Genomic DNA, 12,752 nt, shown 5'->3' on the forward strand with positions numbered 1-12,752 from the left:
CGTGCGTATACGGTTTGAGGAATAATCCACTCGAATGGGTCGGCATACTGAGGCCGCGATCCAGTAGCACTTGGCACTACTAGGTTTTCGTATGCGGGATCATGGTTCTCGTACTGTACGACGTCTCGTGAGCGGAGACAGTGATTGTAGACAAGATAGTACACTCACCGTCAGAGCACCCCCACCCGCGCAGCCTGCGGTTCCACTGAAGATAGTAGGGGCACTACCTGGAACCGCTTCAGAACCGGAGCCCACTGTATTCCCAAGCGCTGTCTGGGGAGGCCTATAGACGGCCTGTCGAGAGGCAAAATCCGGTGGCAGGCATGGTGCCTCATCATCGTGTTGTGAGTGCTGGAAGACGGGGGTGTAAGCAACTTGAAGTGTGCACACAGAAACAGTATCATGATACTAATTAGTGCCACAACTTACAGGTATGCGCATTGAGCTTTCGCCAGCATCATAGAGGATGGTGGCCGAGCCAAACATTGTACCACAATCCTGGCTGGTCTGAACGTAAAATTTAGCCCTTAAGCCACATACTATCGATGGTCAGAAATCCTATACCGCGTGCTCAGGGCTACCAGCTCTCGGGACGAAGTCCGTTTCCTGGGGTAAACACATTGTCGTCGAGTACAAATGTCGGGTACTGTACGTCGTTTCTGGATCACTGGACTGAAGACACATCAGTACGGTTCATTGGCGGTCGGTATCAGTAGCCTTACTATGAGATTCCAGCAAGAGGCGGCGGTCCTGTTCATTGGTGGATCGAAGGGGCTCAAGTTATGGGAGTACACTTGTCGCGGCGACATCCCTAGAATAGCTTGATGTGCGAGTATCAGATGAGGGAGGGGGTACAGGATGAATGAACAGACCGATCGTATATATATCCACGCACCCAGCTGTAGCCTGCCCCATAACACGCGGCGAGCCAACGACTCCACTTCCTAGCTACCGAGAGTGCATCGCGGAAGGTGCACATATGGACGCCGGTATGTGTATGGGCTGTGTGACAGTGTGTGTGAGAACAAGTGTTCCCGCTGGGAACGTTTAGCCAGATATCTGGTTGGCGGTCTGGAGAAATGTTGACAGGTGAGAGTTCACTTCCAAGTTGATGATTGCAGAGAAGAAGAAGAGAACATGTCTGTATGTAATTCCCTCAGGGACTCCAGTAGACTGTACCGAGGCATGATTACCCCAGATCCGATCGGGAAGCCTTCGCCGTCCCAATGCGTCACAGTACTGTCGAGTCAACGCACGACGTCATCGGCTTGAGAACACCTGAGAAGGCATTTGTATAGCCCTTTGAGCCAATGGCGTGACAACACCCACGGCTCGACCTGACGCTGTGATGGGTTCCTGGACACCTTGGGGTGGATGGCAACGAGATGGCAGATGATGAAGCGAAGGGAGCGGCGCGGGGGCACTCCAGTGCTGCGCATCTACTGCCGCCAAGTTAGACTCGAAAACCAGTCGATCGGAACACACGGGCGGAGAGTGAAAGGCAGGTCGGGACAGCCTCACACACCGGAGTTTGAATGTCCGGACGGATGGTTTACGAGCCTACCGCCAAGTTTAAACTTTACGGTCCCATAGGCGCCGAACTACGGTCCCGATCGCGTGCCTGCCTTTTGCGGCACCCGGCCTCCAAACGCTCGTCTTGGCGATCGCCCTTCGGGGTCCTCGGTGGAGCTCCGCCGCTTGGGCTAGCTCCGGGAGGTGGACCAGAACCTTGCTGATGTAGATTAGCCGAGGGTCCGTAAACAAGCTGGTTCGCAACTCTGCTTCTTTCCCCGTCTCCCCCTGACTGCGGCAAGAGCCAAAAAGGGTCGGGAGCTGCGGCTACTCAAATGCGCGGCAGGTTTTCAACCCGACTGCCTTACCTTCGATGATCGGGAGGCCAGAGATGGCCATCCGCAATGCACATGTCCCAGCCTCAGTGCCTCCGCCCCTAGTCATACCATTCGGGACATCTTGGTCCTCGGTCATCATTCACTCCACATACATTCTCCTGACTGCTGGGGTTTTCGGACCCCATTTGTTTTCTCACTACGACTATCTACGACAGTCCAATACATTATTATACATACTACAGATACGCTAGTTTAGTGCCTACCATAGGGCTAGGCCCTGACGGGCAATAAACGGGAGTTAAGAAAGGAAAGAAAGAAAACAAAGTTGCGAGAGCGCAAGGACCACCACGTCGAGAGTAGTGTGGCCTCTATTCTCCTCCGTGAACAATGTCGGGCCGCGGGTACGCCCAGCACTGCTTGCCAATGGTGGGCGGATCAACTAACAGCATCTGCACAAAACGCAAAACGATACGGTCACGGGAAGATAGGGAAGAACTTAAGAAGGAATAGTAGAACACGAACAAGATAGGACATCGACGAGAACAGTTATGGTCGTCTGTCCAGAGTTTAAAGGGACAGGACGTCAACAGAGAACCCGGGTGCGATATCTGAATATACGTATACCGCGATCGATATCCGAAGAGGTCAGTTCCGGCTTCTTCTGACCCCAAGCAGCGACTGGAGGACACGGAATTGTTCTTGGCGTACACGCTCAGTTCGGCGTTGTTGATCTCGCGTTCCCGACTGCGGTGAACAGTGGTAAAGAACGCACAAAGAAATTAAACCCTGTCGTACGTGTGGCTAATCGAAGTCGGTTTAGACTTGTGCCAACCGCGCCGACACTGAATCCGGGTCTGGATCGTGGCCCGGTTCAGACTGCGGTCCTGTGGTCGTGATCTTGCCGTAGGAAGGGACTGCGCCGATCGTCTTCAATCCTCGAAAGGAGATAGGGAAAGGCAGTGGCACATGGCGTCGGGGATTCCCCAGGGCCTCGTGTTCCTCGGGGCCATGACTCTGCCCTGGGCAAGTGCGAAGCTGCAGCCGTCGGCCTCACACTTCAATCGGTGATGAGGAATCCTCCTCACAATATTCAACGGCTTCATCTGCGCGTAGTGAAGGAGAAGGAGAACTCCGGGGAGAACTCGTCCTCGAGTTGGGGATGTCAAGGTAAACACACCCGGGAAAGAGGAGACGAAGAAGCACCCCAGAGCGACGGAAGCTTGAACAGAAGGTGGCCGTGGCCGTCAATGAGACGCCAGTATTAGGAGCGGCGGTCACGACGGTTGTGGAGCTCAACGTGGCGATGACTACGGACGAGACGGTACTGGGTCTGGTTTGTGGCGAACTCGGCGTCGGCGTCGGAAGACGGCGTCGCATTGGTGGGCGGGCCTCGTCAAAGTCAGACAGTGACATGGTGGGCAGGGAGGGGAACGAGCAGCGATCGACGAGGGGGTGGAATGGGCGAAAACAGGAGCCGAGAGTCGCCGCGTGTCAGCCTCTTCGCGTGGCGCACGGACTCAAGTCTCCAGGAAAGGGCGATCGTCGGATTGTGTGGTTGCAGCGGAAGACAGGAATGAGTCACGAAACAGGCCTATGATCCCCGCATTGCCCTGGTCTGCCCCGTAGCATGCCCAGAAGCAGGAACACGCATCCATGTCGCTCAGTATTCTATAGCATGGCGCATGTGAAGGATGCGGAAGTCCTTGGCTCTTGTTATCGGGCCCATGTTGCCCATGTTGAGGCCCACGAGCCGTCGCGGCCTTCGAGAAATTTGCTGTATGGGGTTTGATCTGCAACTTTGATGCAAGCTATTGGTGCTATTAGCTTTTCTGAAAATGGAAGTAGAGAAGGCGCGTGCACTGACCCGTTTTGCGAAGCAGAATACTGCGGTAAAGAAGAGTGGATTGCTTCCATCACAAAACCTTGTACCTGTTGCGATAAGATCACCTGGCCACGGTTGATCATTTACCTGGTGTTCCACCACGCGTTCCCAGTGCACATATGCGTCCTACCTACTCCCCGTCAGAGTCGACCCGTGCCCAACCACATACCCCGTCTTCTCCGTCATCACCATTTCAGACTCCTTGGCTGTCTGCAGCGGTGAAGCACACGACAAAGAGCCTCATAATCCTAGCTTGTACGCCGACGGCGCAAAGATCCACCGCGTTCATGACCTGTTGCGGAGGGCGGGAATTACGCGTTCCGATGCCTGGAGAGCGACTGCAACTGGTGTATTCCCAAGAGCTGTGGAGGGGACACGACGCGGAGCCAGCAGCGGAAGACATTGCACTATTCGACGCACATCGCGAGCGGGCTGTGGACGTTGCGCCCGCAGGTGAGCATAGGGAGCGGTGAGGGGAAGATGGTTATGGAGGTGAGCGTCTCCGTTCGAACGCCTTCTGATGGCGAGTATGCGGTGCGCGTGGACGCGATGGCTGCGGGTTGAGTAATACACGTGGCGTACGTGACGCTTTGGAGGGCAGAATGCAAGCAAGTGGAAGAGTAGACAGTATACGTCGAGGGTTGCTGGATGATGTCTCTGTAGGTCGGGCGTGTAATATGCATGTCGTTGAGCACATACCAGGCTGGGTCACATATTACGCTAGTACTTGCAGCATTCGATAGCTCGGTGTTCCAGGGTGCAGACATCGTGTAGTTTGTGGTGATCAGCTGCACCCCCGTTCTCCTTCACGAGATTCTTCTGAGAGAGATTGTGAGGCGGCTCTGAGGAGACACCCACAATAAATATCATAAGAGGTATCATGTCTCAGTCTGGTGGCGCTCGAGCGCGGCATCGTCGACATCGATGGCGGGGCACGCTGCGCTGGAAAAAAAAAAAGCGCAGGATGCCGCTGCCCGTACCGACCCGCCGACATCAGCTTGATGCGGCGAGCGACGAACGAAAAACCGTGATCGTGATGTACGCATTGAAGGCGGTCAGCGAGGAGATGCCCGAGTCGACGGAGCTGCGGATAGTGCAGGAGCACGGGGGAGAGAACACGTCGCGATTTTTTTCCTGACTTGAGACAATACTGTCAAATGGAGGTTGCGCATGGTTGCATGACGGTGCAATTGGGTTCCTCTACGACATGCTCGGAGCTACAAGGGTTGACTACCGTAGGACGTCAGCTGCGAGCTCAGGAAGAAGGATGCGACGTACTCGAAGGTGTCCATTCACATTGTATGGGGTCGAGCATGCGAGATATCAAGTTCATGCAGTCCCAAGAACCAGACCCGCCCTGGTTGTAGTAGAGGCAGACGTGTTCTTCTTCGCAGCTCCATGGAAAGCTTTGCCTTTTTCCGCGTCACCTGAGGTAGAGACTATGAGGGTTGACGGCGCGATGATCATAGAGCCCGACGAGTCTCCCCCAGAGCTGTGGACCACACGCTGAAAGTCGAGCCTCGAAAGATCCGCGTTGTTAGCCGCAGATATCTCCCTCTTGATATCGTCGAACCCGACATGCGTGATGATAAGCGTGAACGAGATGCCCTACAAACGCGAGCCGCCGTCAGCAACGATGTGCGGGCACTCGGACGTAATTTGGAGCACGCACAACGAGGGGCGGGACCATGCACGAGCCGACGTAGAAGATGTCGGAGCGGGCGACGTAAGACGCGAGGGTCGCGCCGACCGTGACGGAGTACAGAGCCTCTGATTGGATGATCGTGCGCGCGACGGTGCGGTGTATGGAGGGGCCAAGGACGTCCACGTCGTGCAGGTGGACCATCCGCTCGTGCCACATTAGTCGTCCGATGATTAGGGCTAAGGTGATAATGGGACATCAGCGGCGTTCATGCGTTGTGGTGGGCGCGGTAGTCGACTGACCTACAGTCACGATGTTCGTCGCGAGGACCAACACGAAGTAGGTCGTCATCAGCGCGTACACCTTGGCGTCGTAGAGGGCCTCTCCGAGACCGAGCCCTGAAGCCTGGGACTCATATTTGAGCATGCCGACAGACACTGGGGTACGTAACCGGTTTGGGGCGTTAGTTGTGGGACGTAGAAGGCGACGAGGTACTTACCGACGGTGCTCACGATGACTCGATGAGCGAAACGGGAAGAAAAATGGATTTCCAGCTACGACCCCACATAATAAACACCCGATATGTCTGCGAGCCGAGGTCAGCTCAAACCGGTTACATTGAGAGACCAGGCTTGCACATACCATGAAACCATCTCCTATGAGCGTGACCACTGCCGAAAGTAACATATTCCCGATGGCGGTACCGTCTTCTTTCCCAGAGAGATAGAAGAGGTAGGCACCGTCAGCGGTTGTGCTGTGGTCAGCAAACATCGTAACGTAATCTAGAGCGCTGAGAATGAGATGCTAGCGAAAAGTTGTTTGTGAGCAGAAGGGCAGGGACATGGCTGGCTGACATACTGTCATATCGAGAAAGAACATGACCGTGACGATTGAGAACAGCCCTATCCCGTGCCTGCTGTATCGGTCGCCGTCACGCCTATGTCTATACACCAACATCCACAAGGAGATGGGGTATAGGATGCTGAAGCACCCGAATAGCAGCGCCTCGAACAGAAGGCTAAGCAGCTACGAAACGCAGATAAGCGAAGCGTTGTCGGCAAGAAGTTGAGTAGAGGTCACCTCAGCTCTGAGGAATGGGAGAGCTTCCATGTCCGGAGAGATGGAAGATCGAGGGGGGAAGAGGGGGGAAGGGAGAAGAAAGCCATAGGGTTTTAACTGGTGCGCACGGCGTCCAACGAAGAGCCCGCAGACAGGGTTTAAAACCCTCTTTCCATCACGATATGCTTCAGAGCCCCTTGTGACAAGCAGGTGATGAGCATATAACCTGCATGAAGTAATTCGGGTACCGCTGCGAGTCTTATACGGCCGACAACACGCTGCCGCTGACTACATGTCATGATAAGGTTGACGAAAGGACTGGAGAGGACCATATTCGTATCAGTATCGGGCGGCGTAGTCGGAATATCGAGTAGAAGGCGCTGACCTGGACATGCCACCGTCTGCTGCGTTGATGAACCTAGCTAGAATTGCTCCTATTTATCGGAAGTGCCCGTAGGGACCGCCGGCACTGAGCGCATCATATCTTTCCTAAGGTGTGCTCGCGAGAAATATTAAGACAAAGACAGATGGACGAGCTTGTTGCAAAAACTCGGAACCTTCACCGGATGATTCGCGCTGGGAATTCATAGCAAGTGTCAGTGGCCAGCGAGGATGTCAACTCGTTTATACCATGCGCTAGACTCGAATACTCAAGTGATAGCTGGCATTCTAGCTACTGCATGGGCGCAGTCGTGAAGACCAGGAGCAACCGTATCGAAGTAGACTCGAAGCAAGAGCAAGCACACCGTATACGATGTTGGCCGCAGGAAGGCAAGTCGCGAGGCGCCCGTGCCGCTACCGTCCGGACCGCCCAAAGTGGTCCAACAAGGTTTCACGCTCCGGCGACTCGCCTTCCACCGTACCACCACCCACTGGCAGCAGCAAACAATCCGGACACACTTGAAGGTGCGACACATAGCAATACGACACATGGAGATGCTTGGAACACCACTAACAAGTCGTGCCTTTTGCCCCCTCAACATAGCGCCGCGAATGTACCGGCGGGCGCCCTCGTTCGGATCCAAGACTCCTCAGTGGTCGAACGAAGCCAGGCGACGAGCCCTCGTACATGATCCCACCAGCTAACAACAGTGCATTAGAGAAACAGTAATTGTAGTATCAAATAGCGACCCTATTCCTCCTTCGGAAACGGAGCCGCGAAAGTGGACATGACCACCGTGACTCGGGCTTACGAAGGGCGAGATCGCTGGTATGCTTCTCTGGCTTGCTTACATCGCCGCGTGCTATACTCATGAATCATGATCCCTGCAACAGATTCAGAACGCGTCCCGCGAACCCGTAATCTAACACTGATTAACCATCAGTGTTCGCCACGGAGATGCAGAAAGCTCTCTCTCTCATGACCTTCTCTTCCGTGCGACGCAGGCTAATGGGGAAAGTGACGCTGATAACGGATGCGGTGGATCGGGTTGCGCGTGAACGCGGGTCCCTCAATGTCGATGAACCCCTTCGCTTCGCTTCAGCCGACAACACGCAGGACTTTGTCGCGAACGTCGGCTTGCTGACATAGTATCTGCCGCGATGAGCGATTGGCTTTGACGGATAATCGCTATGCGCGTGTGGAAGTTGCTTACGGCATGGTGTTGGTACGATGAGGTGCACGAGCACTGAGCGGGATTACGACAAGGGTTGCCTGTCCTACGCCCCGCATAAGCCAACACAGCGCCCGGCCGGACTTGCGTAACCTCCCCCATGGACTTGAACTCCTCCCCGATCCTACGGGCCCAGGTACGTCCCAGTCGCAATAGCTTGGCCTCTTCGAAGCGTAACTTACATATGGCTCGTAGCTGACGGGCATGTTGCTCGAAGGGATCCTATTCGGATGCTTCGCCATTTTGTATCCTATCTCGCTGTGGATACTGCTGTACAAGCACGGATGTCGCGGCTACTCGAGGCTAGGGATGTTGCTTTTTGCGATAGTGACGATCATGTTCGTGCTCGCGCTGACGGTATGTCATCGCTGCGTCTGCGCTCTCGAACTAACGCACTGACGATTAGCTCAATTTCTAGCATCTCGCCCTCCTTGCTGAGACCATCATCGAGGATTTTGCGGACCACAGCACTGACGCAAACGGCCCTTTATTCTTCTTGCTCACTGGACGCGGTCGCAGTACAACTGTCGCGAGTATAGTCATCCACGCGGTGGTCTCCTGGATAGGAGAGATCTTCATGGTACGCACCGCTCGCGCGCTTCTACGCCGACTCAGACATGTGTACATCCTCCCTCCACAGACGTATCGCGTTTTCATTGTGTGGAGTCGCAGCTGGAAGGCGATCGTTCTTCCATGCTCGCTGTTGGCTGGAACAGGCGGCAAGTCATATGTTACTTTTCTCCTTACCACTCTCCTGAGTTGTCTCACCTCAGTCACAATTGGCTTTTGCGTACACTCTTTCAAGAACTCCCACCTCGATGTCACAGAAGCCTTATACGCCGACAACGTGAGCGCGTTCATGACGACCTACCTGGCGCTCGTCCTCGCGATGAACATAATCACGCTAGGTACGTCGAACTGGAGTGGTTTTTGCACGATGGTGTATACAACAGGCTGACAATCGAATCTGTCGCCAACTATCTCAGCACTCATCCTCGGCAGGCTTATGCAACACGACAGGATAATCCGCAATTACCGGGCGGACTCCCCCGGCCCCACCATACCCTGGCGCGTCGCCCGCACGATCGTGCAGTCGGAGGCCGTGTACTCCGCCACGATCCTCGCGAACCTTGTCCTCTACGTCATCCGCTCTACGGGCTTCTTCGTCACCGCGTATATGCTCCCGCCGCTGGTCGTGAGTCCACGTTCTTATTGGCATTATTCGAGTGTACAACGTTTCCTCGGACTGGAGCTGACGCGCGTCCGTGGCAGGGCATCTCGTTCACGCTCATTATCACGCATTCCGGCTTCGACGAGATCGTGGGCCAGCTGAAGCAGGCGAACGACGTGGGGCACGACCTAGACTGGGTCGTCAACCGTTCCCTGAAGGAGTCTCGGCCGACTAGCAGCGTTGTGCCCTCGTCGCTGGCGGTGACGGCGTCCGCCTCGTGCGATAAAGTTCACCGTGGACTTTAGTGAAGTGTTTATAGTTGTATGGCTGCGAACGGCCCGGTGTTTGTTGTGAGGATTATATGTTATTTTACGGGTGCCCCGTCGCGGTGTTCCCACATCCCCCCCCACCATGTATTCCCGTGACCCAGGGAAATGGTTGGAAATTTTTTTGATGAAGTAGAATGTCCCAGATGCATGTACGGCATCCTCGACGTCGACGGGCCCCGCGTCCACCCCGAAAGACAGTGCACGCGGGAGTCCGCCGCCTGCACCGGCTCGCCGACACTGTGGTACGCCTCGGGGACGGTGTGCGAGAGCTGAGGACCGCGATCGCGGTGCGCGTGTGGAAGGTGTTCACGGTATGGCGGTGGCGGGAGGAGGTGCGCCAGCGCGAGAAGCTGCGGAAGGTTGCATGATTGGGGCAGCAGAGAACGCGTTGCGTCTTTGTGCAACTTGCGAGGGTGTGACAACCGCAGTTCCTAGACGTGTTGCATTCTTCGTATGCCTTTGATACAAAGAAGATGATATTAAGTGCTTCACACTAGTTAATTATCGTGATCACCGTTGATTCTACATCAAAGGCCCGTGAACGTTACGCGCAGACACACGACTACGAAGCGTGCCCTGGATGTTGAAGCGCTTGTGGTAGTGGGTATCGAGAGCAGTATCATGCGTAGAGAGGCCAGAAGTGGGGATGGATCATGAAGACGGGCTGGACGCTCCCTTTAGAAGGGCGGCCGATTTCGAGGATGACGAGATGTCCGACGTCAACGACGCGGCCTCTGAGCCGCAGTTGTTTGCCGCACTAATCCGAGCCTTGTCAGCGACACACTGAGGGAACGGAAATACAGAGATATATGACATAGAGGGAGGGGCACTCACGAGGAATTTGCACAGTTGCTTCACGACGACGACGGCGAAATCCGTCCGTGTGAGGGGCACGCGCTTTGCAGACCTTCCCATACAATGTTGGTGAGACGATAGTACTGCAATCACATACTATGGAATACTCACCCTTCAGGTTTGCGGTATTCGTTTACTTGAGGGGGATCTTCGTTGATAGGAATCCCCTCGAACTAGGAGAAGTGGTGAGCCCACGGTTGACGCGCGGAGTAGGATATTGCTCACCGCGAACCGAACAGTGAACTTCTTCTTTTCTCGATATCCCTCAGGATCGGGGAACGCGGGAACGTGGTGCAGGTCCATCGTCTTGAGTCGCGCGAGGCGTCCAAGGTCAAGAATATCGCCCACGAAGATGCTCAGAACAGCGGGTGGAACTGGGGTATCCGGGGGCGGGCCGCCTGCGTATATCGTGTGCGGAATTATCCATTGACGCGGGTCGGGCCCATGGTGGCCCAAGGCAAGCAGGTTCGAGTCCGGACTGCTCTGGAGAGCTTGATGACCGATTGAAACCGCATTCCCAATCGCTGTGACGGAACTACCATGTATGGGTAATTGAGGAACCGCCGAGGCTTGCGGCACATATGGGTTATTGATGCGTCCAGGCCACACGTCCTAGAAATACGCATTTTTAACGGGCGTGCACCAGCGCGGGGAGTATAACACAACGTACCATCTGTCCCGGTTCGAAGTTATCGAGTCGAGTCGTGGTAGCTGAGGTTGGGGGTATATACGCCATCATCGAAGGCTGGAACGGCCACGCGGTGCCATTATCGCCGATCATGTGCGTGTCAGACTTGATAAAAAAAATTGGATCAGTTTAGTATTGGTAGGTCCTTGGTGATCGTACCATGAGGGTCTAGCACAGAGGGTCCCGCGGTCGGGGGGAGGAGAGCTTGGGTCGTACAAGTGAGCGGAATATGCTGGTAGCGGTTGCAATATTGCTGTGTCAGCTTTGGTCGGCGGGTAAGGATGTCAGATGTTGGGGAAATACTCCCAAGTGCCCGAGTATATATAGTGACTGACCTCGGGGACCGACATCGTGTGCAGAGCTTGGAGAGTGGCGGACTAGCGTGCCAGTGTCCGCTCAAGAACATCATCAACGTAGGGCGGCGAAACACCGCCGCAGGCGGGAAACGCTACGATGGTGTTGGTGTCTAGCACCCATTGATCAAACGGGTCGTTCGACTTTGACGGATATCTGGTTGACGACGCCCGTAGAGTAAGTAAGTGCTTGCAACTGGCAAAACGCGCTGGTAACGACTTGCCACATTTCGGTCCCGCTGAGCCGGAACATATACCGGCGCTCGTACGCACCGCAGCACACTGCGAGATCAGTTGGCTTTGCCACTCAGCGCTTTAGTAGTTGCGGTATACACTAGGGAGTAACACAACGTCCCCTGAGAGAATGATGGTGTAGTAAGTGTGAGGTTTCGCCAGATTTTCATCGGGGAAACCCCCGACAAATCGAGAACCTGCCTAAAGCTCGGGTTCACGACATAGGTGCGCTTCGCACTTTTACTTACTCGGACTTGCTAATTATCTATCCAAGTCAGCTATAGATCTGGTCAGTGCCCCCGCTCCTTCTTTCCATCTGTCTATCCCCCACACTCCGGAGGTGAGACAGTTGGCGCTCTCCTCGATCTCGAGTCGGACCCGGCCCTGCCAGCAACCCGCCCGCTCGAGTGCCGCGACTGCCACGCTCGCCAACTACATCGAACCTTGTGTTCACCGCCTGTAGGGTGCAACCTTGCCAACGAATAGGCCATGTGCTCAGTCGGCTTCGCGGAATGCACGTCCGACAGCCTTCGCGCGCCGAGAGGACGGCTCCGACTGCGCAACAGCGCGCAGTCGAAGACGTGCATAGCGAACCACAGATCGAAGAGCTACGGGGTGTTGACCGGACCTCGGGCGTGAGGCTTCCACCGACGCCATACACCGCCCGGTCTGCTTCCCCATATGTGCCTTCCGCCTCAAGCCGCTCGGATAGGACCAGACCGCCACCCGCGTACGCATCGCTGTCGCTATGCGGTGCGCTCTCCCGCCGCGCATGACCGCGAACCGTCCTCAAACCTCCTTGATGGTCGTATACATCTGCGCAGGGAATTCCAGGAACGCCCGTGCGGCGCTGTTTCGGACGCGGGTGCTGGCATTCCTGACGCTCGCGATATCTGCGAATCTCCTGAGATAGTGTAGCACACCCGAGGCCGGTGCGCCCTTCTGGCGGCGGCTGCGCGCCGCCGGACGTATTCACTCCGAGGGCGCCCTTGTTCAACGTGCGCGAACTGGTGCGTGTTTCATAATATGAACGAAGCGGGGAGGCGGCACTGACGCACTGGTTTCGCAAATGACAA

At 55.4% G+C, this 12,752-nt stretch overlaps 3 protein-coding genes across 3 annotated transcripts; 1 reads left to right on the forward strand and 2 right to left on the reverse strand.

The window, feature by feature from the left end:
- Window positions 1-5,061: 5,061 nt before the first annotated feature.
- Window positions 5,062-6,484, reverse strand: TRAVEDRAFT_53236 (uncharacterized protein; the record flags this gene model as incomplete). The annotated part of the gene is made up of 8 exons (XM_008046155.1): window positions 5,062-5,340; window positions 5,405-5,613; window positions 5,677-5,811; window positions 5,874-5,881; window positions 5,941-5,960; window positions 6,017-6,178; window positions 6,233-6,400; window positions 6,455-6,484. 8 exons carry the CDS (start codon window positions 6,482-6,484, stop codon window positions 5,062-5,064), a joined length of 1,011 nt encoding a protein of 336 aa, XP_008044346.1.
- A 1,662-nt stretch (window positions 6,485-8,146) lies between these two features.
- TRAVEDRAFT_53237 (uncharacterized protein) lies at window positions 8,147-9,522 on the forward strand (the record flags this gene model as incomplete). Its single annotated transcript, XM_008046156.1, has 6 exons — window positions 8,147-8,182; window positions 8,242-8,403; window positions 8,465-8,626; window positions 8,687-8,954; window positions 9,033-9,241; window positions 9,319-9,522. The coding sequence occupies 6 exons, from the start codon at window positions 8,147-8,149 to the stop codon at window positions 9,520-9,522; spliced, it is 1,041 nt and encodes a 346-aa protein (XP_008044347.1).
- Window positions 9,523-10,165: 643 nt separating this feature from the next.
- Window positions 10,166-11,439, reverse strand: TRAVEDRAFT_53238 (uncharacterized protein; the record flags this gene model as incomplete). The annotated part of the gene is made up of 6 exons (XM_008046157.1): window positions 10,166-10,303; window positions 10,381-10,453; window positions 10,513-10,574; window positions 10,627-11,013; window positions 11,072-11,194; window positions 11,425-11,439. The coding sequence occupies 6 exons, from the start codon at window positions 11,437-11,439 to the stop codon at window positions 10,166-10,168; spliced, it is 798 nt and encodes a 265-aa protein (XP_008044348.1).
- Between the last annotated feature and the right edge of the window lie 1,313 nt (window positions 11,440-12,752).

This window comes from Trametes versicolor (genome assembly GCF_000271585.1).
Source record: "Trametes versicolor FP-101664 SS1 unplaced genomic scaffold TRAVEscaffold_13, whole genome shotgun sequence".
Lineage (NCBI taxonomy): Eukaryota > Fungi > Basidiomycota > Agaricomycetes > Polyporales > Polyporaceae > Trametes > Trametes versicolor.